General features: G+C 40.9%; 2 protein-coding genes and 1 long non-coding RNA gene across 5 annotated transcripts in view; 1 reads left to right on the top strand and 2 right to left on the bottom strand.

Moving 5' to 3' along the window:
• LOC127005301 (uncharacterized) overlaps positions 1–3,518 on the bottom strand; it is a 6,623-nt gene extending 3,105 nt beyond the window's left edge. Inside the window, exons 1-3 of the mRNA XM_050874092.1 lie at positions 3,225–3,518; positions 1,050–1,225; positions 165–240 (exon numbers count right to left, since the gene is read on the bottom strand). Coding sequence (XP_050730049.1) covers positions 165–240; positions 1,050–1,225; positions 3,225–3,340 — 368 coding nt within the window. The 5' untranslated portion in view covers positions 3,341–3,518. The remainder of the gene's footprint in view (positions 1–164; positions 241–1,049; positions 1,226–3,224) is intronic.
• Positions 3,519–6,507: 2,989 nt separating this feature from the next.
• Positions 6,508–25,980, top strand: LOC127005084 (EGF domain-specific O-linked N-acetylglucosamine transferase-like). Of its 3 annotated transcripts, XR_007758267.1 has the most exons (14): positions 6,508–6,709; positions 10,279–10,467; positions 11,478–11,571; positions 12,913–13,025; positions 13,847–13,995; positions 14,694–14,860; positions 15,564–15,661; positions 16,443–16,539; positions 17,071–17,150; positions 17,648–17,854; positions 18,517–18,650; positions 20,037–20,139; positions 21,208–23,413; positions 23,541–25,980. XR_007758267.1 is itself a non-coding variant. In XM_050873591.1 (13 exons), the coding sequence occupies exons 2-13, from the start codon at positions 10,291–10,293 to the stop codon at positions 21,385–21,387; spliced, it is 1,599 nt and encodes a 532-aa protein (XP_050729548.1). In that variant the 5' UTR covers positions 6,508–6,709; positions 10,279–10,290; the 3' UTR covers positions 21,388–25,980. The 3 variants fall into 3 exon arrangements, 2 of the variants coding, with proteins under 2 accessions (XP_050729548.1, XP_050729549.1); XM_050873591.1 differs by having other exon boundaries at positions 21,208–25,980; XM_050873592.1 differs by lacking the exon at positions 6,508–6,709 and adding an exon at positions 7,472–7,492 and having other exon boundaries at positions 21,208–25,980.
• On the bottom strand, positions 9,875–10,309 carry LOC127005085 (uncharacterized). Its single transcript, XR_007758268.1, has 3 exons — positions 10,236–10,309; positions 9,993–10,034; positions 9,875–9,908 (listed from the first exon to the last, which is right to left on the bottom strand). It is a non-coding gene; the product is annotated as an uncharacterized LOC127005085 (long non-coding RNA).
• Positions 25,981–26,599: the final 619 nt, after the last annotated feature.

The following is a 26,599-nucleotide window of genomic DNA, read 5'->3' as shown; positions in this document are numbered from 1 at the left end:
AAGTGTTTGTGTATAGCTATGTATAATTGTTCATTGTATTAGTGTTTCTCTCTCTCTCTCTCTCTCTCTCTCTCTCTCTCTCTCTCTCTCTCTCTCTCTCTCTCTCTCTCTCTATCTATCTCTCTCTCTCTCTCTCTCACACCTGTAATTACTCGCCCACACACCTGTCTCGGTCCGGGGGAGGGTAGGCCACAGGTGAGGGGAGAGGTGGCCGTTTGCTGCATGGGTGAGGGCGCTCCGCTGACCGGTGTGCAGAAGGAGGAGAAGGAGAGAGAAAAGTAGGTTAGCTTGAATTTACTCCTACACACACATGGATACTCGTTCTTACTCTTATTCTGATACATTTTTACTTTGATTCATTTTTTTACATACCTCGTTTATTTTCTCTATTGTGTATTTCCTTCTTATCCCATTCCTGTTCTGATTCATAGTTGTTCTATTGTTCTTCCGAGTTTTATTGTTTATTTTTCTATTCTTTATCCTCCTTTCTCTCCTTCTTACTCATTCCTTGTTTTCTTAGTTTTTATCCACCTTTTGTTCTTCTCCCTCCTTTTTGGTTTTCTTTTAACACTCATCTGTTTTCTGTTGAGTTTCTTCTCCCATTCTTCTATATTATGTTGGTTTTATTTTGCTTCCATTCTACTATAATTTTAAACTAACCTAACCTACCCTCAACCCATCTTAACATCTTAACTCTCACCTAACTTAATATAAACCCCCCAACCCCCCCTATACCTCAAGATGTTCCCCCCCCACACACACTCCTCCATTCCTTTCTTCCTCACTCACTCACTCCCTTTCTTTCTTCCATTATTCATTCATTCATTCTTTCATTCATTCATATCATTGTTCTTTCCTTCCTTCCTTCCTTTCTCCTTCCCTTCGTTCTCTTCTTCTTTCATTTTTCTTTCTTTTTTCCCTCTTTACACATACAAATAAATAAATAGATAAATAAATAAACCTACCTAAACACACACACACACACACACACACACACACACACACACACACACACACACACACACACACACACACACACACACACACACCTGCGACACGGGCGTGGTTGGAGGCGGCGAGGGCGTGGTGGTGCTGGTCCCGCTGTCTCTTCTTCAGGTAATGGCTCGGACTGGGCGGGCGGGCGGGGGCGGCCTTTCCCAGCGTGGCGTGGCTCCCCCGCCCCCGCGCCTCCGCCACCACACGCCCGTGATGCTGCGACACGTGCCTGGGGGCGTGGGAGGGCGTGGTGAGGGTGTTGGATGTCTGTCTAAATCTAACACGTATTTTGGTCTCATTTCACATACTTGTTTTCTTTCTTTTTTTTCCCTTCTTTCTTTCTCTTTCTTTTTTATCTGTATCTATCTATCTATCTATCAAGCAAACTATATCTATCTATCTGTCTATCTATCAGTCTATCAATCTTCCACACAGTTCTTTCTTTCTCTTTCTTTCTTTCTTTCTTTATTTATTTATCTGTTTCTCTTTCTTTTTTTATCTATCTATCTATCTATCAAGCAAACTATATATGTCTATCTGTCTATCTATCAGTCTATCAATCTTCCACACAGTTCTTTCTCTCTTTCTTTCTTTCTTTCCTTCTTTCTTTCGTTCTTTCTTTTTTATCTGTCTATCTATCTATCTATCAAGCAAACTATATCTATCTATCTGCCTATCAATCTTCCACAGTCTTTTTTTCTTTCTTTTTTTCTTTCTTTCTTTCTTTTTTATCTGTCTGTCTGTCTATCTGTCTATCAAGCAAACTATATCTATCTGTCTATCTGTCAGTATATCAATCTTCCACACAGTTCTTTTTTTCTCTATCTTTCTTTCTTTCTTTATTTATTTATTTATTTCTCTATCTGTATATCTAACTATCCAACAATCTATCTATATATATCCATTTCCTATATCTATCGATCTATACCTGTCTGTCAACCTATCTATCTGTCTGTCTTTCCACATTCTTACCTGTTCCTCATTCCAAACACTAATCTGCTCTCCATTTTTCCCTTCATCCTCTCATTTGTTCCTCATTCCTCTTTACATACTCTTATCTGTTTTTCATTCTTTCTTTCATCCTCTTTTTTCCTCCTCATTTATCTCCACACACTCTTACCTGTTCCTCATTCCTCACTCCGCTCCTATTTACTCCTCAGTTCTATCTTCACTATCCTCTTTGTTCCTCATTCCTCTATCCACACTTTTACCTGTCCCTTATTCCTCACTCCACACGCACATATATATTCACACCTGTTTTCATTCTATTTCTTATTCCACATCTGTTTTTTTCTCCTTTTATACCTGACTCATTCCTTCCACATACATATCCACACCTATTTTCACTTCTCATCCACATATCTTACTCTCTTCCTCCTCTTCCACCTGCCCACCTTCACACACCTGATTTTTTTTCATTCCTCTTTCACCTGTCCTCTTCACATACTTCTGCACAGTTCCTTACCTCTTTCATACCTTACCTGTCCATTCCACACATGTATTCACTCTACACCACACCTGAGCGAATCACACACCTGTCTTTTCCTTCCACACACTTATTAACACCTATTCTCACTTAATCTCATTTTACACCTGACTCTCTACTTCTCTACACTTATTCTCACTCAATTTAATCTACACCTGACTTTCTTCATCAACTTTTACCTGGCCTCTTCACACCTGGTCTTTTTCTCAATCTTTTCACCTGTACACCTCAACACACCTGCACAGCTCCTCACCTGACCTTTTTTCATCTCCCTTCACCTATCTTCTTCACACACCTTCCCATCCACGCCTAACTTTACCTTATCCCTTTTCACGCCCTCTTAACAGGCTTTCCTATCCACATCTAACCTTTTCCTTCATCCCCTTGCACCTCTCCACCTTCACATCTCCTCACCTGACATTTTTTTCATTCCATATCATCTATCCTCTTTTCTCACCTTCAAATCCACATCTAACTTTACCTTATCCCTTTTCACGCCCTCTCAACACCCCTTCCTATCCACATCTGACTTTCCTCGTACCCCTTCACCTGTCCACCTTCTCACACACACCTGCACAGCTCCTCACCTGACCTTTTTGCATCCCAATTTCATCCATCTTCACACACCTTCATATCCACATCTAACTTTGCCTTATCCCTTTTCACGCCCTCCTATCCACATCTGACTTTCCTCTTACCCCTTCACCTGTCCACCTTCTCACACACCTGCACAGCCCCTCACCTCTTCTCCCTTTTCAGTACCACGGGTCGGCGAGGAAGCAAGTTGATGATGTTCTCTTCCTCAGGGTTCAAGTTGCTCACGTCCCGCTTGCCAGTTCCGCCACTCGCCCCTCTCATCTTGCTCCTCCCTATACGTTCCCTTCTCTTATCAACGTTGTTTTCTTATTAGCCTCTCTGGTGGTGGGATTGAGTGGTTCAGAGGTTGTTTTGTGGGTTATGGTGAAGGTTAGGGTGTTTTGTAGGTTCTGTGGGCTGTGTATGCGTGTTTTCCCGTGTGTGAGTGGCTTGCAGACGATGTGTGTGTTTATACTTGAAGAGATCAAAAAATATAGGCACGTGCTTCTGTCCGATTCCATGATTATATATAGTTGCTCTCAAACTGACTTATTTCCCTATTTACACTTCATAAACTAGCCTAAATATGTATCACAGCCTATTTAATTTAGTTATATGAGCTCTGATGTCTATATGGTTAAGTAATTTTGGAGTTATATATTACTAAAGCAATCTAAAGTCAGGGTCGAACTACATACCCGAACACAGGCATGATGGCGGCGCGTGTCGGTTGCCATGGTTACCGCGTCCCTTCCTCCCTCTGGTTGCCATGGTAGCCGCGTCCCCGTCGCCATGGAGGGCCGAGGGCGTGATGACATTTCCCATTACTTGAGGGCGCCCTGGCCGTCATGGTGTGTACAAGACCAATCACGAGGCACCTCTGGGTCGATGGAAACACGTGTGGCTAAGTGGGTTGGTGGTGGTGGTGGTGGTGGTGGTTGTTTTCATTCGTTGTTTGTTTTGGTTGTTGTTTATTAGACTACCTGTTGTTTGTTTTGATAGTGAATTAGTCTTGATTTTTCTTCTTCTTTTTCTTTCTTTTCTTGTATCATTTTCCTCTTCTCCCCCCTCATTCTCCTCCTCATTATTATTATTATTATTATTATTATTATTATTATTATTATTATTATTATTATTATTATTAGTAGTAGTAGTAGTAGTAGTAGTAGTATCCTTCTTCTCTATTCTCTTTTTGCTACTTATCCTCATTAATTATCTTTTTTTCCTTTCTTTTTTTCCTTTGGTTTCTTAAATTAACCTGTGTATTTGACTATATTATATCTACGTAGCCTAAACAAACATTATTACCTTTCATGTTTTTTTTCCTCCTCTACTACAACCATGCCATACCTCTATTTGGATATATATCATTATCTTTCACGTTTATTTTTCATCAAATGCAACCATATCTCACCTGTTTATGCCTACACCCTATTTGGCATTTCTTCTATCTCTTTCTCTTTACAAATCTTCATTCTTCACCTGTCTCCTCTTCCTTTGAATAACTGAACAACACCAAACATTTAAAACTCTCTCTACCATACATCTCTTCTTCCTAAACCTACCTTAAGCTTGTCTTACCTGGCACATTGATAAACTTTCTCTGGCACACATATCTTTATAAACCTGCTCTGTCGCACCTCTTAAGTCTTCCTTCTCCAGGTAACCCAATCAAGAGTTACATAATCCTTAATAAATCAGCGTTGCCAAGGTGTGTGCAGGTAAGGTGTACGCTACAGGTGATGTCATCCTCAGGTATTTGTGTGTACTTGAACCTTGACCCTTATAGCTTGAGGCGAGGAGAAGGAAGAAGGGAAGGAGAGAGAGGAGGAAGGGGAGAAGGGGGAGAGTGGAGGGAGGGGAGAAGGGGTGAGGGAAGGGAGGGAAGAAGGAAAGAAGGAGGGGAGGGAAGGAAGGAGGAGGAAGGGTGAGGGAAGAGAGGGGAGAGGAGTGGTGGAGGAAAGGAGAAGGTAGAAGAGGGTACAGGGGGAGGGGAAGAAGGGGAGAGGGAAGGATCGAGGGGTAAGGGGTGAAGAAGGAGAGGGAAGGGAGGAGGGGGAGGAGGAGGGGAAGAAGGGGGGAAGGGAGGAAGGTTAAAAGGAGGTTTGAGGACGGAGTTATGGCGTACTTGTCTGACCGTCTGTCTATCTGTTTGTCTGTATCTTTCTTCATAATTTCTTCCTGCTAACTCAAGCCAAAATATCTCTTGCAACTTTTTTTATTCTCTTATTTATTGAAGTCGATTTGGAGAGACAAAAGAGAGATAGAGGCTGTTGAACCGGAAGGATGTGTATATACATGTGTGTGTGTGTGTGTGTGTGTGTGTGTGTGTGCGTCCTTGGAGGCAGCGGTGCGGGTTGGTCAGTGGGCGGGGCGGGGGAAAGGGAGAGGCAGACAGACCCTACAGTCACGACTCAGTAAAGAGGATCCCTAACGTCCTACAGCTGCCTTCCTGTGATTGGAGGATGAAGAAGACACCACCTGATGGCTATAAATGCCTAAATACACAGCTCCACATTAACAAACACTTCTATATACCTTATTTTATCGAGAATAGTGTGTTGAAAAATAACTATTCTTGGATCCTAACGTCCTATACAAGCTTTCTTATGTTTAATGAATGAAGATGTTTATAAATGCCTAGATACACCAGTTCACCATTGACAAACACCCTTCATACCTTATTTATTGAGAATATAGGATATCTTATGGAACTTAATTGCTACTCTTAATTGATCCTGAATTAATTTTCTATACAAGCTTTCTTACGATTGGTGGATTAAGACACCCCCAATCGTCTACAAAAACCTAACTACATCAAACTATCATTATCAAACCCTTCTACATCTCATTATAGTCAGATTACGAGGTGTTACAGCGGAATAGGTGAATGGCAACTGAGAAATTAAAATCCTACGCAAGCTTTCCAAAATAGGGTAACGTGACCACCAAACGTCAAGAGATGCCTACATACACCAAACCTTCATTATTAAACCCTTTTACACCTTAAAACAGTGGTAATAATAGGCGTTTGAGAGGACCATGGGTGAAGGGATAGAGTACGTGGGGGAAGCAACTAAAATTTATACCTAACACAACCTTTCCTGGATTAGTGAAGGGACCATGACATCACCAGACCCAGGGATGCCTAACCACACCAAATCTCCATTATTAAACCCTTCTACATCTCAAAACAGTGATAATAATGGGCGTTTGAGAGGACTGGGTGAAGGGATAGAGTGGGGGAAGCAAAATCTAATTACCTAACATAACCTTTCCTGGATTGGTGTAGGGAATATGACATCACAAGACCCACAGATGCCTAACCACACCAAACCCCCATTATTAAACCCTTCCACACCTCACAATACTTAAGATAACGGGTGTATAAGACGCAGGGGAGGGGGTGGAAGGTGGGGGGAAGGGATGGCTAAGGAAGGGCAGGGCAGGGGGGCATGATGGCACGGGGGTACGGGGGCGAGACTTGAAGTTGACATGTTGCTCCTAAGCACCACATGGCCACCACCTGCCGGAGTCCCATGTGGCGCTGGATTTGTACCACTGGTGATGTCAGGGAGGCGTCAGGTCCTGGACAGCCGGGGAAGGGAGTGAGGAGTGTGTGAGAGCCGGGAGGAAGAGGAGAGAGAAGAGGTTAGTGGTGTGTGTGGGTTTGGAGTTGTAAGCTAACATGGGGTGAGGTTTTGTTGGGGGTTTGTGTTTTACTCGTTTTATTCTCATTTTTTCCCTGTAGTGGTTATGAGAAGTGGGATTTAGAGAAGAGAGGTTAGTTTTCTGTGTGGGTTTGGTGTTGTGAAGGATGAATGGGGTTGGTTATGGTGAGATTTGGTTGTGGGTTTCGTCTTTTACTCGTCATATTTCTTATTTTCGGGTCTTTGGTTCCTTGTATTGGTTAATCTAGCTAACAACTGCTTCTAATATACCGAAAAAATAGCATGGGTACTGCATAGGATACTTCTTTTGCTTCACATTTTTGAAGGTTTTAGTTACTGGTCTTTCCAATTTACTGCGCAAACGACTTGATTGTGTGGGTTGTGGCTATAAGGAAACATGGGATAGGTTAGAGGTTGGGTGCGGGTTCTTTCCATGTCTCTCCTCTCTTTGTAGCGTATGGGAAGAAGAGGAGAGAGAAGAGATGAGAAGTGTGGGTTGTGGCTGTGAGGAAACATGGGATAGGTTAGAGGTTGGGTGCGGGTTCTTTCCATGTCTCTCCTCTCCTTTCTTTGTAGCGTATGGGAAGAAGAGGAGAGAGAAGAGATGAGAAGTGTGGGTTGTGGCTGTGAGGAAACATTGGATAGGTTAGAGGTTGGGTGTGGGTTCTCTTTCTCTCCTCCTCCTCTCCTTTTCTCCCTTTCTCTTTTTCGTCAGTTGTCACCTCCCACGCACCTCTCCCATAGGTTAGGTTACATGATACAGGTGGGTGTATCCTCTTACCTTACCTGGCCTTACCTCATGCTTACCTTACCCATGCACACCTTACCTGGCTAGTCCTTCCTCAGGTGTCAGAACCCTAGGCAGGTGTCCACAGTTTGAGGTAGTGGTTTACAGGGTGAGGTAACAGGATTTAAGTAAGAGTTTTAACCTAACCTAAGTAAAAGCAAGAAAGAATAGCAGTGACGTGTGTGGTGATGTAAGAGTGTAAGGTACAAATGTCATCCACTTGGCACTCGTCCATTAGTCTGAGTCACTCCCTTTACCACCACCAGCACCGCCCACCACCACTACCTGTGTGTGTATTTACCTAGTTGTATTTACCTAGTTGTGAAATACAGGAAAAGAGCTGTACTAGGCTTGTGCTGTCCCGTCTCCATAACGCTTATTATCCAGTTTGGCTTTAAATTCATGAATCGTTTTTGCACACACAGTCTCCTTGTCAAGTCCGTTCCATGTTGTTATGCTTCTGTATGGAAAACTGTATTTCTTGATGTTTCTCCTACAGTCGCTCTTCTTCAGTTTCTTATCAATGCCTCGTGTGTGTGTGTGTGTGTGTGTGTGTGTGTGTGTGTGTGTGTGTGACCCACCAGGCACTGACCAGATCTAGGGTGCCAGCCAGATCCAGACACCCTAAAGTGAAAAGTCTGGTATAGCTTGATGAGGTTTACATAGATTTACATAGAAAATCAGAAGTGTGGAAGTGACTCAAGACATGCCTACCTGTTGAGTGTCTGCACACTCATGTCAGACTGGTAGGAGATGTGTGTACCTAGCGTCCCTATTAAAGTCAGTGCAACAGGTGATGTCGAGGTTGTGTATTACCTGGGAAATTATGTTGAAGTGTACGTTTGGTTTGTTACCATATACAACCATTCATTTAAATAACCACTCAAGCAGCTATCAGATGGAAGTGTATAAAAATAATTAGTCTTCTGTGTTTGTTGTGAGTTATGATATTTTTTTTTTTTTTTTTTTTTTTTTTTTTTTTTTTACATCAAAGGAGACAGATCAAGGGCACACAAAAAAGGGAACAATAGTTAAAAAAAAAGCCCGCTACTCGCTGCTCCTATAAAGAATCCAAAGAGGTGGCCGAAAGAGGGATCAGTTTCGGGAAGAGAGGTATCCTGATACCCTCCTCTTGAAAGAGTTCAAGTCGTAGGCAGGAGGAAATACAGATGATTATTGTTATTTATTTATTTATTTATTTATTTTTGCTGTCAGTATAAGACATGTTCTTCATCATATATATTTTCTTTATTTCACTGTATACCGTACCTAGTTATATCTTCATCCATATTTCCTTTATTTCACTTTAAAATTGTGCTTGCAAAAACAATCTTCATCCTTATTTTAATTTTTTTTCACTGTTTATGGTGAAAGAAAAAAAGTTTACCTTCTTACGCATCATTTCCAGCTTACCAACCTGCCCATCTCCTCTAGTTTACCCACCTACCCACCTAATTTACCCACCTACCCATCTAATTTACCCACCTACCCATCTAATTTACCCAGCTACCCATCTAATTTACCCAGCTACCCACCTAATTTACCCACCTACCCATCTAATTTACCCACCTACCCATCTAATTTACCCACCTACCCACCTAATTTACCCACCTACCCATCTAATTTACCCACCTACCCATCTAATTTACCCAGCTACCCATCTAATTTACCCAGCTACCCATCTAATTTACCCAGCTACCCATCTAATTTACCCAGCTACCCATCTAATTTACCCAGCTACCCATCTAATTTACCCAGCTACCCATCTAATTTACCCAGCTACCCATCTAATTTACCCACCTACCCATCTAATTTCCCATCTAATTTAACCACCTACCCATCTAATTTACCCACCTACCCATCTAATTTACCCAGCTACCCATCTAATTTACCCACCTACCCATCTAATTTACCCACCTACCCATCTAATTTACCCACCTACCCATCTAATTTACCCAGCTACCCATCTAATTTACCCACCTACCCATCTAATTTACCCATCTAATTTACCCAGCTACCCATCTAATTTACCCAGCTACCCATCTAATTTACCCACCTACCCATCTAATTTACCCAGCTACCCATCTAATTTACCCACCTACCCATCTAATTTACCCAGCTACCCATCTAATTTACCCACCTACCCATCTAATTTACCCAGCTACCCATCTAATTTACCCACCTACCCATCTAATTTACCCAGCTACCCATCTAATTTACCCACCTACCCATCTAATTTACCCAGCTACCCATCTAATTTACCCAGCTACTCATCTAATTTATCCACCTACCCATATAATTTACCCAGCTACCCATCTAATTTACCCACCTACCCATCTAATTTACCCAGCTACCCATCTAATTTACCCAGCTACCCATCTAATTTACCCACCTACCCATCTAATTTACCCAGCTACCCATCTAATTTACCCACCTACCCATCTAATTTACCCAGCTACCCATCTAATTTACCCACCTACCCATCTAATTTACCCACCTACCCATCTAATTTACCCAGCTACCCATCTAGCTACCCATCTAATTTACCCAGCTACTCATCTAATTTATCCACCTACCCATCTAATTTACCCAGCTACCCATCTAATTTACCCAGCTACTCATCTAATTTACCCACCTACCCATCTAATTTACCCAGCTACCCATCTAATTTACCCAGCTACTCATCTAATTTACCCACCTACCCATCTAATTTACCCACCTACCCATCTCTAATTTACCCCCCTGCTTATCTTCTCTCCCAGCGGTGAGTGAGGATGCAGGGAGTGCCGTGGGTGTGGGTGTGCGTGGCAGTGGTGGTGCTGGTGCCGGGGCTGCTTGGGGATGACCGCTGGCTCCACCTCAACCTGCACCCCGAACACCTGCCCTACGTGCTGGCTAACGACCCTCACCTGGCCGAGGAGTGCCGGGCCAGTGACACCTGTCCCTTCAAGGTGAGCGCAGAAAGGAAAGTGATTTGGGTGTGAGGAAGGATAGGGTTATGTAGGTGTGAAGAAAGGTAGTTTGGTTTGGTGCCAAGTAAAGTTTTGTGTTATTTGTTTGCCTGATATTGCTCTAACTTATGATGGATGTTTTTACTTTTTATTATTATTATTACTTTTATTATTTCTTTTTTATTTATTTTTCATTGCAGTGTGAAGTAATGTTTTGTTATGTAATGTATTTGTTGGATATTGGTCTAACTCCTGATTAGGGTTGCAAAGGGTGTGAAAGTTTCCGGGAAAATGGAAACTTTCCAAGGAAAGTATCTCGGAATTTTGGGAATTTTTGGGATTTTTCAGTTTTTCATGTGAATTTATATTAATAAACAAACCAATTTTGGTTTATATAAGTAATAATTAAGAAGTTTTAAGCAACAAAAATTGTATTTCCATACACTTTCATACACATGATCTCCAGACACCTAAAGCATAGATTAACAAAGAAAGCCTTCACTGTGTTATATAGAAAGTCTTATTTTGTAAGGGAGAATTGATGATTTTTCTGAGTCAAGACGTATAGTAACTTTATGATTTTGTCAGGCTAGGTTAACCAAAGGGCGGAATGTGCCTCAATAGGCATCCCTTAAACAGTCCTGCCTGCACCACCACTGGGCTAAGGGACATTCACTAACAGTCTCCTAAAACTGAAGTCTTAATAGGCAGCAATAACCTCAGTCTAAAAAAAAAGCCATGGAAAGTTTCCCAGCTCAAAATTCCTGGGAACTTTACCACCCTACTCGTGATATATATTTATTTCTTCATTATATAATTATTTATTTGTTCATTTATATGTAAAAGGAGATAGCTCAAAGGCAAGAAAAAAGATACAGAAAAGACCCGCTGTCATCAATTGTGTGTTCATTTTTATTATTACCACCAACGTCATCATCATTATTGGCACTATTACTTCCACCATCATCATCACCATCATCATCACTATTAACCTCCCTCCCTCCCCACAGAAGCACCTTGACCGGCCTGCCTGCTGGGGTCACGAGAAGGGGTGCGGGGGTGGCAGGTCCTACAGCCAGCCCTCCTGTCCTGGGGATGCGCGGGGTGAGTCTCTCCTCCGTGGTGGTGGTGGTGTTGGTGTTGTCTTGGTGATGCTGCTTTTTTGTTACGGTTATTCTTCAGTTTGTACAAGATTTAAACACTCATTTTTTCCTCTACATATAGCTACCTCTCTTTCTTTTTTTGTTTCTTCCTTCCTCTTCTGTTCTTCATTGACTTTTTCTGCTCTTAATTTGTGCATATTTTCTCCTCTTTCTTCTCCTAGTAATTAATAGAATAGGAAGAAGCAAAAAAAAAAAAAAAGTAAGAAGAATAAAACAAAATATTTTACTGCATTCACATTTTTCAGTCTTCTGACCAAACCTTTTTCTGCAGCAGTCAGTCAATCAGTCAAGTTTTTGGCGACCTGATTTACACTAGTTTCCTGCTTCTGTGTCTTTTTTTATCTTCCAACCTTAACTGCTATCTTAACTCAGTCAGTCAATCCGTTATTTTTATGGTGGTTTAACCCGGTAGCAGCAGGGATCATGTTTCTTAATGGTCCTTCTAAGCGAGAAAAATGAGAAAAAATCATCACTCACACAAACCATTTCATAATATATATCAAAGCATTTGTGATCAGTTTATGCATCATCTATTTTGGGGGGTTTAAATCATGGCACAAATTTGGCCCATCACTGCTACACGTAAAGCCACAAATTTGGCCTGTCGCTGCTACCGGGTTAACTTCTTCATTGTACTGAGTAACTGCTTCTTTTATATCAACTTCCTAAACCTCCTGCTGCTTCCTTTGTCTGTATTTCCACCTTGCTATGACTATGAATATCAAGACACCTCTCTGACTGTTTATGGATAATCCTTTGTCATTCTCTACCACTTTTCGGCGTGGGGAGCAGTAATTTTGTGGGGGGGGAGTTTCCTGTTGCTTTTTATGTTTGCCCTTGACTGCTTCCTCTGGTGTGAAAAAGAAAGAAGAAAAGTCGGTGTGGGTGAGGACAAAGGGGAAACAGTTATCTATCTAAACTTCTATGTCAGTCGGTCAGTCAGTCAGTCAGTCAATCAGTCAAACACTCAGTCAATTAGTCAATCAGTCAGGCAATTATTCCATCAGTCAGTTAATTAGCCAACAACTCAGTCAATCAGTCAACCAATCACTCAGTCAGCCAACCTATAAATTACTCAATCAGATAGTCAATTAGTCAGTCCGTCAACCAATCAACCAGTTCATCAATCAAACACTTACTCAGTTAGTCAATCAGTCAGTCAGTTAATTTGCCAACAATCCAGTCAATCAGTCAGCCAACCAATCAATTACTCAATCAGATAGTCAATTAGTCAGTCTGTCAACCAGTCAACCAGTTCATCAGTCTCTCATCTCGTCATCAGGATGGGTGAAGACGAAAGAGGAGCAAGTGACCACCTTCTTCAAGCAGGCGGACTTTGGCTACGTGAAGGAGCAGAGGGAGCAGCTCAAGGTCTACTGCCAGCCACAGCAACAGGTGAGGCAGAGGTGCCGAGGTGTTGGTGGGGGGAGAGGGAGTAAGGTCGTAAACTGTCTCTCCTTGGCTTACTTGAAGGTCAGAAGCAAATACTGAAGGTTAATGTCGATACCTCTCCTCCCAAAATTGACCTCTCTTTTTGGACACTCCTTTGTTTGATCTCTATTCAGGAGCAGTGAGTAGCGGGCTTTTTTATATATATTTTTCTTTACGCCCTTGAACTGTCTCCTTAGCTGTAAAAAAAATAAATAAATAAGTCCTGTTTATTTTATTTTGTTTTAGTTTCATCTCACATAATTTGGAGAGAGCTAGTTTGATCTGTTTTCATTATTATTATATTTTTTGGTGTATTTTTATGGCCTTTTTTTTTACCTCCAGTGCTATAAGGTCTGTTTTTTCATGGTTTAGAAAGAGGTGGTTTATTTGTTTTCACTTATTTTTTTGGTACTTCTGCACACCCCATCTTTTAATCTCCCTTGCTGTAATATCTGGTTTATCTGGTTCATCTCTCCACAGTTCATTCTTAAAGCCAAAAATGAATGTTGGTGGTTTATATTGATACTCTTAAGTCCTTTTTTTATGGTTTAGAGAGAGCTGGTTTATCTGTTTTCAGTGTATTATTTTTTTGCACTTATTGTTAATGTTTTCAACTCATATAGTACTGTTTCCCAATTTTCAACCTCCAATGCTGTTAGATACACACACTCCCATCCTCTCATTCTCACTCCCACACCAACATACCACTACAAAAAACACCCCATACCCATTTCACTTCCCATTCCATTACTCATCCACCCCTTCCACTCCTCCACATTCTCCAGGGGGACTCATGGCTGGAGTGCAGTAACCACCTCAGGTTCTGCCGAGGGAGGAACATCTACATGGACTTCAGGCCACTGCTGCACCGCCAGGAGCCCGTACACTACCACATGGATGTACTCGACTATGGCCAGGTTGGGGGGCACTGCAGGTAAGGGCCCAGGTAGTGCTTTTGTTGAGGAAAGTCAGGGGGAGGGGGTGGCTAGGGAAAGTTGGGTGTACATGGGTAGGGAAACTGTAGATAGGGGCCCAGACTGCTTCTAGTGGGGGAACTGAGGTGTGTGAATGTGTGTATAGTAAGGAAAATGAGGTAAAGAGTTGGAAAGTTTCGTTTAGTCGGTGCAACATCTGTGGTCATATGCCGGAGAGAGACAGAAAGGGAAGGAATTATAGGAGGAGGGAACAGATCCCAGGAGACAGGACACAACCCCCGATTAATACCTGGTACCCATTCACTGCTGGGTGGACAGGGGCGTAGGGTATCGGAAAAGCCGCCCAAATTTTTCCACTCCGCCCGGGAATCGAACCCGGGCTCTCTCAGTTGTAGGAAAGTGAGGTGTGTGTAGGTTGGGGGACACTGGAGGTAAAAGCCGAAGGCACTTTTACTGGGGAATGTAAAGTGTGTATGGGATGTGTGTGTGCAGGTTTAGATTTGATGGTGATTGGTGTAATAAGAAAGAAGAAAACAACTGAAATGACAAATTTATAGCACTAGACAGACCACAGTGAAGAAGGAGAACCATACACAACAGCAACTTCATTTAACTGTGGACAATAATGCTAAGAAGAAAGTGGGTACCAAACACAGCAAGCAAACCCTTCCTCTAACCCCTAACAACCCCTCACCAGCCTGGACCAGCAGCTCCTGAAGACCAACACCGACCAGATCAGTCCGCTGCAGTCGTGGGGGCCAGAGCTGAGGCACTTTGTGGAGTTGGGGAAGCAAGTGCATCGTGGGGCCCCGATGTGTGACCTGTGGATTGAAGCCCCGACCTACCTCATGAAGATTGACGCCAGTAAGTAGCTCAAAGATTTATATAGACAAATTACACATGACCTACCTCACCCAGATTGATGGTAATGGTAACAGGAAGAATTTTATAGGTACACATTATTCACACAACATTATACGTGGACGACCTCTTGAATATTGATGCCAGTGAGTAGTGAGAATGATTATATACACAACATTATACATAAACTACCTCATGAAGATTGATGATAATAAGTAACAGGAAGACTTTCATAGGTACACATTATACACACCCTATCTCATGAATATTGATGCCAGTGAGTAACCGGAAGATTTATGTACACCTTAAATGCGCAGAAATGTACACAACCTACCGCATAAAGATTGATGCTAATAAGTAAGAGAGAGAATGATATATGTACACAGGCCACTTTTTCCTCTGTCCAAGAAGTTACGTTTGCTTTGTCCCTGATCTAAAAAGTCATACATGCAAGTCCTCTTTCCTCTTCCATTTATTTATTTATTTATTTATTTATTTATTTTTTGAGGAAGAGAAGGAAGAAAGTACTATTTACTCATCCTTAGTCTGCATTAACAAAGAGCTATCTGCATCACATCATACATAATCTCTTGTCGTTTTTGTGAGTGTTATTTCCTTTGGTCTGTTTTCTATATATGAGACAAAAAAACAGAAAGAAGGAAAGAAAGAAAAATAATAACCATTGCCTTGTCCTCCTCTCCCACAGCCGTCAACATGTACCACCACTTCTGCGACTTCCTGAACCTGTACGCCTCACAGCACCTCAACACCACCCACCACTCAGCCTTCTCCAGGGACAACAAGGTCAGACACACACCTACCCCCACCCCTCACTCCCCCTCCTCCTCACTCCTTCCTGGTGCATCACTGACTTCTTTCTCTCAACCCCTCATTCTGTTTCTGCATCTCTCTGTACCTGATTGGCTTGCTGTAACTGTGTGTATGTGTGTGTGTATATCTTCTTTCTCTCAACCTCTCTGTTTCTGCATCTCTCCGTACTTGAATGGCTTGCTGTAACTGTGTGTATGTGTGTGTGTATATCTTTTTTCTCTCAACCCCTCATTCTGTTTCTGCATCTCTCTGTACCTGATTGGCTTGCTGTAACTGTGTGTATGTGTGTGTGTATATCTTTTTTCTCTCAACCCCTCATTCTGTTTCTGCATCTCTCCGTACCTGAATGGCTTGCTGTAACTGTGTGTATGTGTGTATGTATATCTTCTTTCTCTCAACCTCTCATTCTGTTTCTGCATCTCTCCGTACCTGATTGGCTTGCTGTAACAGTGTGTATGTGTGTGCGTTTTACTCCCCTACCTTTTCCCTTCATTTTTTTTACCTCCCCACCCTGCCTTTGTGGAAAATAAGTGCCACTGATAATATTGATAATAATGGTGTAACTGTGTGTGTATGTGTGAGTGTGTGTTCAGTTTATTCCCTTGCCTCCTTACCTCCCTTATTTTTACTTCCCTTCTCTGACTTTGTGGGAAATTGGTGCTACTGATGATGATTATGATGATAGTGATTGGTGATTATGATGATATTGATAGTGATGTTGGTGATATGTTAAGTGTGTGTCCATCCCTAATAGATCATCATTTGGGAGACGCTTCCCTACTGGTCGAACTTTGGGGCAGCCTTCGACGCCTTCACCAAGAACCAGCTGTGGAACCTCAACGATGTGACCGGTATGTGTTTCCCTTGAACTGACTGGCCATTATCTTTCCCTTTAAATTGAGTGACTGTTATCTTTCCCTTAAGTTGACTGGCCATATTTTTTTTTGTTTTATTGTTATTCCTCCTCCTCCTCCTCTCTTCTGTCTTCCAATACACTTGTTTTTCTCTTATTTTTCTCTTTTTCATTCAAGATTGATTCATTTGTCTTTATATTATGTTATTCTTTTGCTTGTCTTCTCTTAGTATTAGCTTGTTTGCATGTGTTTCTATGTATAAAACTCCATACTAATCTATACTTATTCATGTAATACTTTTTTATTGTTTTTCCTTTGTGTATGTATCTGATTCTTGTAGTATTAGCTTGATTACTCGTGCATCTACTTGTAAAACACTGAACTTATTCATATAATACCTATTTTTCAATGTCTATGTGTGCCAGATGATGCAATAGTTTTCTGGCATACAGTGTTTTGGGTTTTGACTGTGCAATTATATATGATTAATTATTCTTTATGTGATTTGTGTTTTCGTCACCCCCACAGGCAAGCGTGTGTGTTTCAAGAACGTGGTGTTCCCGCTGCTGCCGCGTATGATCTTTGGGCTTTACTACAACACCCCGATTGTATGTACCTTTGCGTGGTTGTGTGATCTGTTTTTTACACCCTCACTCTGTTTCTGTATGACAATAATAATAATGGTGTAACTGTGTGTGTGTGTGTGTGTGTGTGTGTGTGTTCAGTTTACTCCCTTGCCTCTTTACTTCCCTTTTTTTTACTTCCCTTCTCTGACTTTGTATGAGATTGGTGCGACTGACTCTTTATTTATTTATTTATTTATTTATTTATTTTTTTTTTATGTGTATACCTATAGCTCCGGTAGGCTTTCCTTGAGGGGCCTAGATGGTAGTCAGCCCCAACCCGTCATGGCAAGTGTTTATAGTGGCGCCATCTTCTCTTGATTATGATGAGAGTGATTGGTGATGACATATTACTGTTTTGTTTGAGAGAAGGACTGATAGCGATGCCCTTGCCTTCTGATCTCACACTTGTCCCTTCTCTTTGACCCCACATCCGTCCATTCCCTTCCTCTGATTCCATACCCGTTCCTTCCCGTCAACAGGTGTGGGGGTGTGAGGGGAGCGGCCTATTCCACGCCTTCTCCCACCACCTGCTGCATCGACTGGGCGTGGCGACGGCGGAGTTTGGGCGGGAGGATGGCCGGGTACACATCACTCTCCTCTCACGGGACACCAAGTACAGGCGCGTCCTCAATGAACGACAGCTCATCCACGCCCTGGAGAGGAATGAGAATTATGTAGTGCGCAGGGTAAGGGCTGTTTGTTTATTGTTGTGTCTATTAGTCTGGATTCTTTGTATCTGTGTATCTATAGCTCTGAATTTCTCTCCATGTTTGTGCTTTAGGTTTCCATACACTCCTACTTTTCTATGATTTTCTCTTTATTTTTCAAGACTGATATATGTATTTGTTTTCATATATTGTTTTTTTGGTTTATTGTTATTCCTCCTCCTCCTCTCTTCTTCTTCCAGTACACTCATTTTTCTGTTATTTTATTATTTTTTCATTCAAGATTGATTTGTTTGTCTTTATATTATGCTGTTTTATGTTATTCCTTCCCCTCTCATCTTTTCTCTTTTTTTTTTCACCTCTGTTCTCCTTTCTTTTCATTTCTCTTCCCCCTTTTTTTTCTTCCCAGTTCTCCTTTCTCTTTTCTTTTTTCACTTCTGTTCTCCTTTCTTTTCATTTCTCACCTCCCCCTTTTTTTTCCCAGTGCCCCTTTCCTCTTTTCTTTTTTTCACCTCTGTTCTCCTTCGTTTTCATTTCTCACCTCCCCTTGTTTTTCTTCTCAGTGCTCCTTTCCTCTTTTCTTTCCTCACATCTCCTATCCTCTCCTCCTGCCCTCTCCTTTCCTCTCTTTTCTCCTCCGTCTCCAACCTTCACCTCACCCAGCCTCTCTCACTTCTTCTTAGGCGGAGTACACCCACAAGATGGACTTCCGCCATCAGCTGCTGCAGGACCAGTGGAGTGACATCTTCATAGGCATGCACGGGGCTGGCCTTACCCACCTCCTCTTCCTTCCTGACTGGGCGGTGGTCTTTGAGCTGTGAGTGGGAATTCTTTTTTTTTTTTTTTTTTTGTGTGTGTGTGTGTGTGTGTGTGTGTGTGTGTGTGTGTGTGTATTTTGGTCAGTATTCTTAACCCAGTAGCAGCGGGGATCATGTTTCTTAATGGTCCCTCTGAGTGAGAAAAATGAGAAAAAATCATCAGTCACACAAACCATTTCAAAATATATATCAAAGCATTTGTGATCAGTTTATGTATCATCTATTCTTGGGGGGTTAAATCATGGCACAAATTTGGCCCGTCACTGCTACCGGGTTAAATGCCTTCAGCCCCCACAACAAATATTTCTACAGGTTATAATGGAGATTAGTTGGGTTCTCATAAGTTTTTTTTTCACATTCAAGGTGTATAAGTCTTGTCAAACTATCAGTAGACTCATAAAACTGCCCTTGGAAATATACTCAGAGCCTCTATGAAAGCCTTTGCTTATGTAGGTGTGTAAGCCTTGAAATGATTGAGAAAAATGGGACTTTGTGTGTTTGCGATTGTGTGTGTATAGAGGGACTGATCAGAGAGTAATATAGATGAAATAAGATCCTTTTTACTTCTGAATAATGTAAACAGTTGAGTCATTTAAAAGTGTGCAAGAGGGGTTGATCTGAGAGAATAATATTGATGAAGTAAGATCCATTTAACTACTGAATAATATAAACAGCTGAGTCATTTAAAAGTGTGTAAGAGAGGTTGATCTGAGAGAATGATATGGATGAAGTAAGACCTTATAAGTACTTGTGATTAATATAAAGAGTTGAGTCATTTAAAAGTGTGTAAGAGAGGTTGATCTGAGAGAATGATATAGATGAAGTAAGACCTTATAAGTACTTGTGATTAATATAAAGAGTTGAGTCATTTAAAAGTGTGTAAGAGAGGTTGATCTGAGAGAATGATATAGATGAAGTAAGACCTTATAAGTACTTGTGATTAATATAAAGAGTTGAGTCATTTAAAAGTGTAAGAGAGGTTGATCTGAGAGAATGATATAGATGAAGTAAGACCTTATAAGTACTTGTGATTAATATAAAGAGTTAAGTCATTTAAAAGTGTGTAAGAGAGGTTGATCTGAGAGAATAATATTGATGAAGTAAGACCTTATAAGCACTTGTGATTAATATAAAGAGTTAAGTCATTTAAAAGTGTGTAAGAGAGGTTGATCTGAGAGAATGATATAGATGAAGTAAGACCTTATAAGTACTTGTGATTAATATAAAGAGTTGAGTCATTTAAAAGTGCACAAGAGGCATTGGTCAGAGAGAGAATAATATAATATAGATAGATGAAGTATAGATATAAATGAAGTAAGATCCTTTGACATGATCACTCCCCTTCCCTGTGTCTGCCTCACCTGTGGTTCCCTAACAACCTCCAGGTACAACTGCGGGGATGCTAATTGTTATCAGGACCTTGCCAGAATCAGGGGGGTCAAGTACCTGACCTGGCGTGACCCCTCCAAGCTGACCCCTGAGGACGAGGTGAGTGTGGAGTGGGGGTGAAGGGGGTGGTTGTTGTGAGGTTGAAAGGGGTGTATTATGGGGTTGAAAGGGGAGTGGTAAAGGGATGAAAGAAGGGGAGGAGTTTATAGGGGGTGTTTGTCTTCAGCTTTTTTGTTTTGTTTTGTTTTGTTTTGTTTTGTTTGTTATTAATGGGCTTAACTTTTATTATAATCAACTTGTATACTTATTAACTTTTATTATAATCAACTTGTATACTTATTAACTTTTATTATAATCAACTTGTATACTTATTAACTTTTATTATAATCAACTTGTATACTTATTAACTTTTATTATAATCAACTTGTATACTTATTAACTTTTATTATAATCAACTTGTATACTTATTAACTTTTATTATAATCAACTTGTATACTTATTAACTTTTATTATAATCAACTTGTATACTTATTAACTTTTATTATAATCAACTTGTATACTTATTATTTTGTGTGTTTATTTGTTCATGTCTGGTGTGATCAAGATTTTTACGAATAGGTACATTAGTAAACGAAGACTGGAAGTGATTTAGACAGTTTAGTGTATTTAATGACTGAGGAGGAAGAGAAGGAGGAGGAGGAGGAACATGACACTATTATAACAAAAGTAACTTGAGATATCGATTAACACTTCCATCATCCCCTTTCCTTTCCACCATAGCTCCTTCTTCCCCCTCCTCACATACCCACAACTCACATCACACGCTTAGCTTTTCAATTGCACTACTTATATGTCCTCACTAGAATGGACATAACTATAGCACTACAATTTTCATCCTTTATTAATTTCATTTTTACACTCGATTCATACACATACTTTCCATCCTTTTCCTTGGTCCATGCCACACACACTTTACCTTTCATTTGCATTACTTATCTTTTCTTCCGGCATGTGACCACAGATGTTGCGCCGACTAAACAAAACTTTCCAACTTATCTTTTCTCACTTGAATGTACATACTATAGCAAGACAGTATTCATCCTTTATTCATTTATTTTCTTGCTCAGTTGATACTTATTTCCCATCCTTTTCCTCGGTTCGTCCCAGGGTCACCATCCCGAGGGGGGCGCACATCAGAAGTTCACCAATTACCACTTTGACGAAGACGAGTTCCTGGCGCTGGTGGGGGAGGCCGCGGAGCACGTCAGGTCACACATCAGCTGGCTAAGGCTTCACCCACCACCACACCCTAAAGGACCCCCTACTCCCTCACATCAAGAGCTATAGGCCGGGGGAATAGGGTGAAATGGGGGGGGGGGGGGCATTATTTTATTAGGGTGGGTGGGTGGGTGGTTGGGTGAGTTGGTGGGAAGGGAAGGAAAGGGAGGCTTGGGTGAGGCTCAAATGGGTAGGTGTATGGGCTAGGTGAAATGGGGGAATGGTTCTAATATGATGGGTGGGTATTATGTGGTCTTATGGGAAAGTATAAAGGGAAATATGAGTAAGGGAGAAGCTCAAAGGGGTATTAAGATAAGGGAAGGGAAGGGGAAATGGGGGATGAACATTATGATAGGAAGTTGTTATGTATTGTGGGATAGGATAAAGGGGGAAAAAAAGAGACTAGGGAAAAGCTCAAAAGATGACTGACTAAGATAAGGGAAACAAATGGGAAATGGGGGATAATTTTAATGTTAGGAGCTTATTTATTGAGCTGAAGGAAACAAAGTAGAAATAGAAAGCTAAGAGGTACAGACAAAAAAGGGGAGGAAAAGGTAATAGGTGAGATAAAAAAAGTAAGAAAAGAGACTGTAGAGAGGGTAGAGAGGTGTAATGATAAGCTAAAGGAACAAAAGGAAGGAAAGGGGACAGAATTAGTTGAATGGATAAATGATATGCTAAAAGGAAGGAAAGGTTAAGAGAGGTGTGATGATGAGGTATAGGAACAAAAGGAAGGAACAGGGAAAGAATAGTCAAAAGAATAACTGATATGCTAAAAGGAAGAAAAGGTGAATTTGTTAAGGAAAGGACAATAAGAAACAGGTGTGAAGATGGTTGAACACAGAGAAATGGCAACTCCTCTTCACTCTCTACTCTCATTCACTACTTATTTAACCTTCTTCCGTCACTCTTACGAAACACAGTATACTTAAATAGCCATCTGTGTGTACTTAAAACAGAGCAACAGATAGAAGACAGTGATAGACCAAGATTTAGATAGGATTACCTGAAATGAAGGCCGTGGCTGTACTTAAAGAAACTCATGATTCGTGTGATCTTAATTTTGGTGGTAGTGAGAAAGTGAGATATCTATGTTTTGTAGAAGTATTGAGAGATTATAAAGAAGTCTGTTGTGGATTGTAGAGTGTATTAGAGCACCATATTTTGTCTTTGTTAATTCTATCATGATTGTAGATGAGAATATGGTGAGTGGTGATAGTGAGGTCCATTGTGGATTGTAAATTTTATCAGCACCATATTATGCCTTTGATGGTGGTGCTAGAATATTTAGTCCATTCTGTCCTGATTTTTGGATGGTGAGGATATGGTGAAAGGTTGTGGTGAGCTCTCTTGTGGATTGTAAATTGTAACATCACTATATTTTGCCTTTTAATGGTGATGTCAGAGTATTAGTTTTATTATAAGTGTAGGAGGATGATAATAATGGTGAGAAATTATGGTGAGATTTGTTGTGGATTGTGATTTCATCATCATCATTTCATCGACGCCTTCTCCTAGGAGCTCCCACCAGGGGATGGCCACGGCAGAAGAACTTCCAACTTTCTCTATCCAGACACTCCCTCCTTGCCTGCTCAAAGTTTCTCAAAGATCTTTCCCCCCTCTCCCTAACGTACTCTTGCACCCTATCCCTCCATTTCACTGGAGGTCGTCCTCTAGCATTCCCTCCCTCTATCTCACTCACATACACCCTTCTGGTCATCTTACTCTCCTCCATTTGCTCCATGTTGCTAAACCACTTTAAAGTCTGTTGCTTCACTTCTTCCCTTCACCCCCGTGACACATTCCAAAACGCTCGTACACACTTTCATTACTCATTCCATCCATTCTACTCACACCACAAGCAAGGAGGATTGTGAAATATACCAGAAAACTATATTTTGATGGTGAAGCTCGAGTATCAATTACATTTCAAATGTACGATGGTGATTATATGGTGAGAGGTTATAGTGAGGTCTGTTATGAAGTGTAAAATGTATGAGAACACCATATTTTGCTTGGTGATTTTGATGAAGCTGGAGTATCAGCTATATTTCAAGTGGAGGATGGTGATAATTTGGTGAAAGGTTATAGTGAGGTCTGTTAAAGAAGTGTAAAATGTAAAAGAACACCATATTTTGCCTGGTGATTTTGATGGTGAAGCTGGAGTATCAGCTATATTTCAAGTGGGGAATGGTGATAATTTGGTGAAAGGTTATAGTGAGGTCTGTTATGGAGTGTAAAATGTAAGAGAACACCATATTTTGCCTGGTGATTTTGATGGCGAAGCTGGAGTATTAGTTTAAGATGAGAATATGGTGAGAAGTTATAGTGAAGTTGTTGTGGATTGTGAATTATAACAGAACTATATATTACCTTCGATGGTGTTGCTAGAATATTAGTTAGTTTTATTCCAAGTCTAGAATGATGATAATATGGTAAAAGGGTAACATATATTAACTGTCCATTGTGGAGTGTAATACATAGACTGATATTTTTCTTTGTTAATGGAAAAGTTAAAAGTATATCAAGTGTAGTTATGGGTAGAATGATGAGGTAATTGTGAACTGTTGACTGTCTCCAATAGGGCATAGATGTGGAGAGATAGAATGTACAGTGTTGGTAGGAAACTGTTTAGGCATATCTGTGTTGAGTTAGTACTGACAGACACTAACAGGAATGGCAAGACTAGGTAGAGGGTTGTTAGCAGTCACTTAATATCTGCCAGGTGAAAGGGGAAAGGATTTTAGCTTGGTAGCAGCGACGGGCCAAATTTGTGGCATTACCGTGTAGCAGTGACGGGCCAAATTTGTTCCATGATATAAACCTCCAAATTAGATGATACATGATCTGATCACAAATGCTTTGATATATATTATGAAATAGTTTGTGTGAGGGGTGATTTTTTCTCATTTTTCTCACTTGGAGGGACCATTAAGAAACATGATCCCTGCTGCTACCGGGTTAATAAGGTGGGTGTGTATTGTGTGATTCTGTGGGGAAGCATAAAGGGAAAGAAAGAAGATATGGGAAAGGATCAAAAGGAGTGCTACATGTTCCTCTGTTTGTTGATGAAAAGTGTCAAGTGTATTTATGACTTATAGAATGATGATTGTGAACTACTGAACTGTTAACGTATCCAGTAGGGAATTGATGTGGAGAGATAGAGTGTATAGAATGTAGGTAGGAAACTGTCTAGGCATATGTGTGTTGAGTTACGTAGTACTGACAGACACAAACAGGAATGGCAAGACTAGAGAGAAGGTTGTTAGCAGTCACTTAATATCCGCTAGGTGAATGAGGGGTAAGGATTTTAATAAGGTGTGTGTGTGTTGTGTGATTCTGTGGGGAAGCATAAAGCGAAAGAAAGAAGATATGGGAAAGGATCAAAAGGAGTGTTATATGTTCCTCTATTTGTTGATGAAAAGTGTCTCAAGTGTATTTATGACTATTATAGAATGATGATTGTGAACTACTGAACTGTTAACATCTCCAATAGGGAATAGATGTGGAGAGAGAGAGTGTATAGAATGTTGGTAGGAAACTGAGTAGGCATATCTGTGTAGAGTTAGTACTTACACACACTAACAGGAAGGACAAGACTAGCTAGAATGTTGTTAGCAGTCTATTAACCCAGTAGCAGCGACGGGCCAAATTTGTGGCTTTACCGTGTAACCAGCGATGGGCCAGATTTTTACCATGATATAAACCCCCCAAAAATAGATGCTGCATAAACTGATCACAATTGAATTGATATATGTTATGAAATGGTTTGTGTGAGTGATGATTTTTTCTCATTTTTCTCGCTTAGAGGGGCCTTTAAGAAACGTGATCCCCGCAGCTACCGGGTTAATATCTGTGTATGTATTGGCATTGAGGGTGTGATGGTTTAGCTCTAGTGGGTTTATGTGTCAAACTGTGAAAGTGTAGAGTCAGGGAGAGGTAGTTTGAACCCTAGTGATGTAGCATTATGTCGGGGAAGGCACCCAGTCTTAAACCCCAAGCCACAGTCTCTTTATATATTCCAATGGTGTCTTACTATGCAGCAATTTGAAGCAATATATGTCTCACAAGAAGAAGAATGTATAAGCTCTCAAGACAAAGAAGAAGAACGGATATTTGATCATTGTGAAGGAGCAAGACAGAGGAGGCTATTCTAAGCTACAAATTAGGAGTCGGAGAAAATGTGGTGCTGTTTTGGTATGTTATCTACCATGTGTTTTCTGTTGTTTGGTATGTTATCTACCTTCAAGTAGAGTAGTTTAAAATGGCAGTAAGATTCGGGATGTTGAGAAGGAAGAGATAGACCAATTCAAGGATCTGGTCACAAAATAATCAGTCCATCAGTTGCACAAATCATAAAAGGTCACTAAATAATTAATCTCAGTCTCACAAAGCATATAAGATCATAAGAGTCAATCCATCAGTCTCAAACCATACAAGGTTACAGAAGGTCATCAGTCTTACAAAGTCTATCATGTCAGGTCACAAGTCAGTCCCTCAATCTCATTTGGGTCTTCTCTAGTGATGGTTTGGGTGTGACTTTTCAACATGGCTCTCTATGTGTGTGTCAGCAATAGGTGCTCTCAAAGGGGATTATTGTGTTCATCGTGTCAGTGTTCTTCCGTCGGACATTAAAGAACCCTAACCATGGGGCTCTCTGAACAGTATCTTTTACTCTCCTAACTCATTGGTTCAGAGCTTCTAGTTGTATAATCACACACTGTACTGCCTGGGGGTTGGGATGGCATGCTCCTCCCTCCTCCTTTGTTGTTTACTTGCAACAATAAACTATCCATCAATCAATCAAGAGCTGCAATGTGTATTTTTGATAGCACGTCGCACTAACTCTTGTGTCATTTCCCGCCACAGTCTCAAACCTCAAGGCTTAATGTGTCGGATATGAACACCGAGGCCACGCGCACCTTAACCGTATGCTCTTGCTCTTGCTATACAGGTGACCCGTTGGAGAGTCAGGCCTTCGTATCGGCACACCCTGTAAAAAAAAAAAAAAAAACTATCCATTACAAATCTTCCAATTCCCTATTTCTTGCACACCACATCTTTTCCAGAAAACCCTTCATGGCTTCTATAATTCTATCATTTGCTTCATCACTCAGTCCCAGCAGCAGCAGCATCCATTCCCTCTCTGTCCTTGCAATCCTCCCATTCCCATCCCAGCCCATCCATGTATTATTGACCATATAAACAATTATACGAATGATCCCTTGAGGAAGACGCGTTGAGGGCTGTGATTGGTTCTAAAATCCACCAATAGGAAGGC

This window comes from Eriocheir sinensis, chromosome 29, assembly GCF_024679095.1.
Source record: "Eriocheir sinensis breed Jianghai 21 chromosome 29, ASM2467909v1, whole genome shotgun sequence".
Lineage (NCBI taxonomy): Eukaryota > Metazoa > Arthropoda > Malacostraca > Decapoda > Varunidae > Eriocheir > Eriocheir sinensis.
Note: the sequence above shows the minus strand (reverse complement) of the source record. Positions and strands in the feature narration are given on the sequence as shown.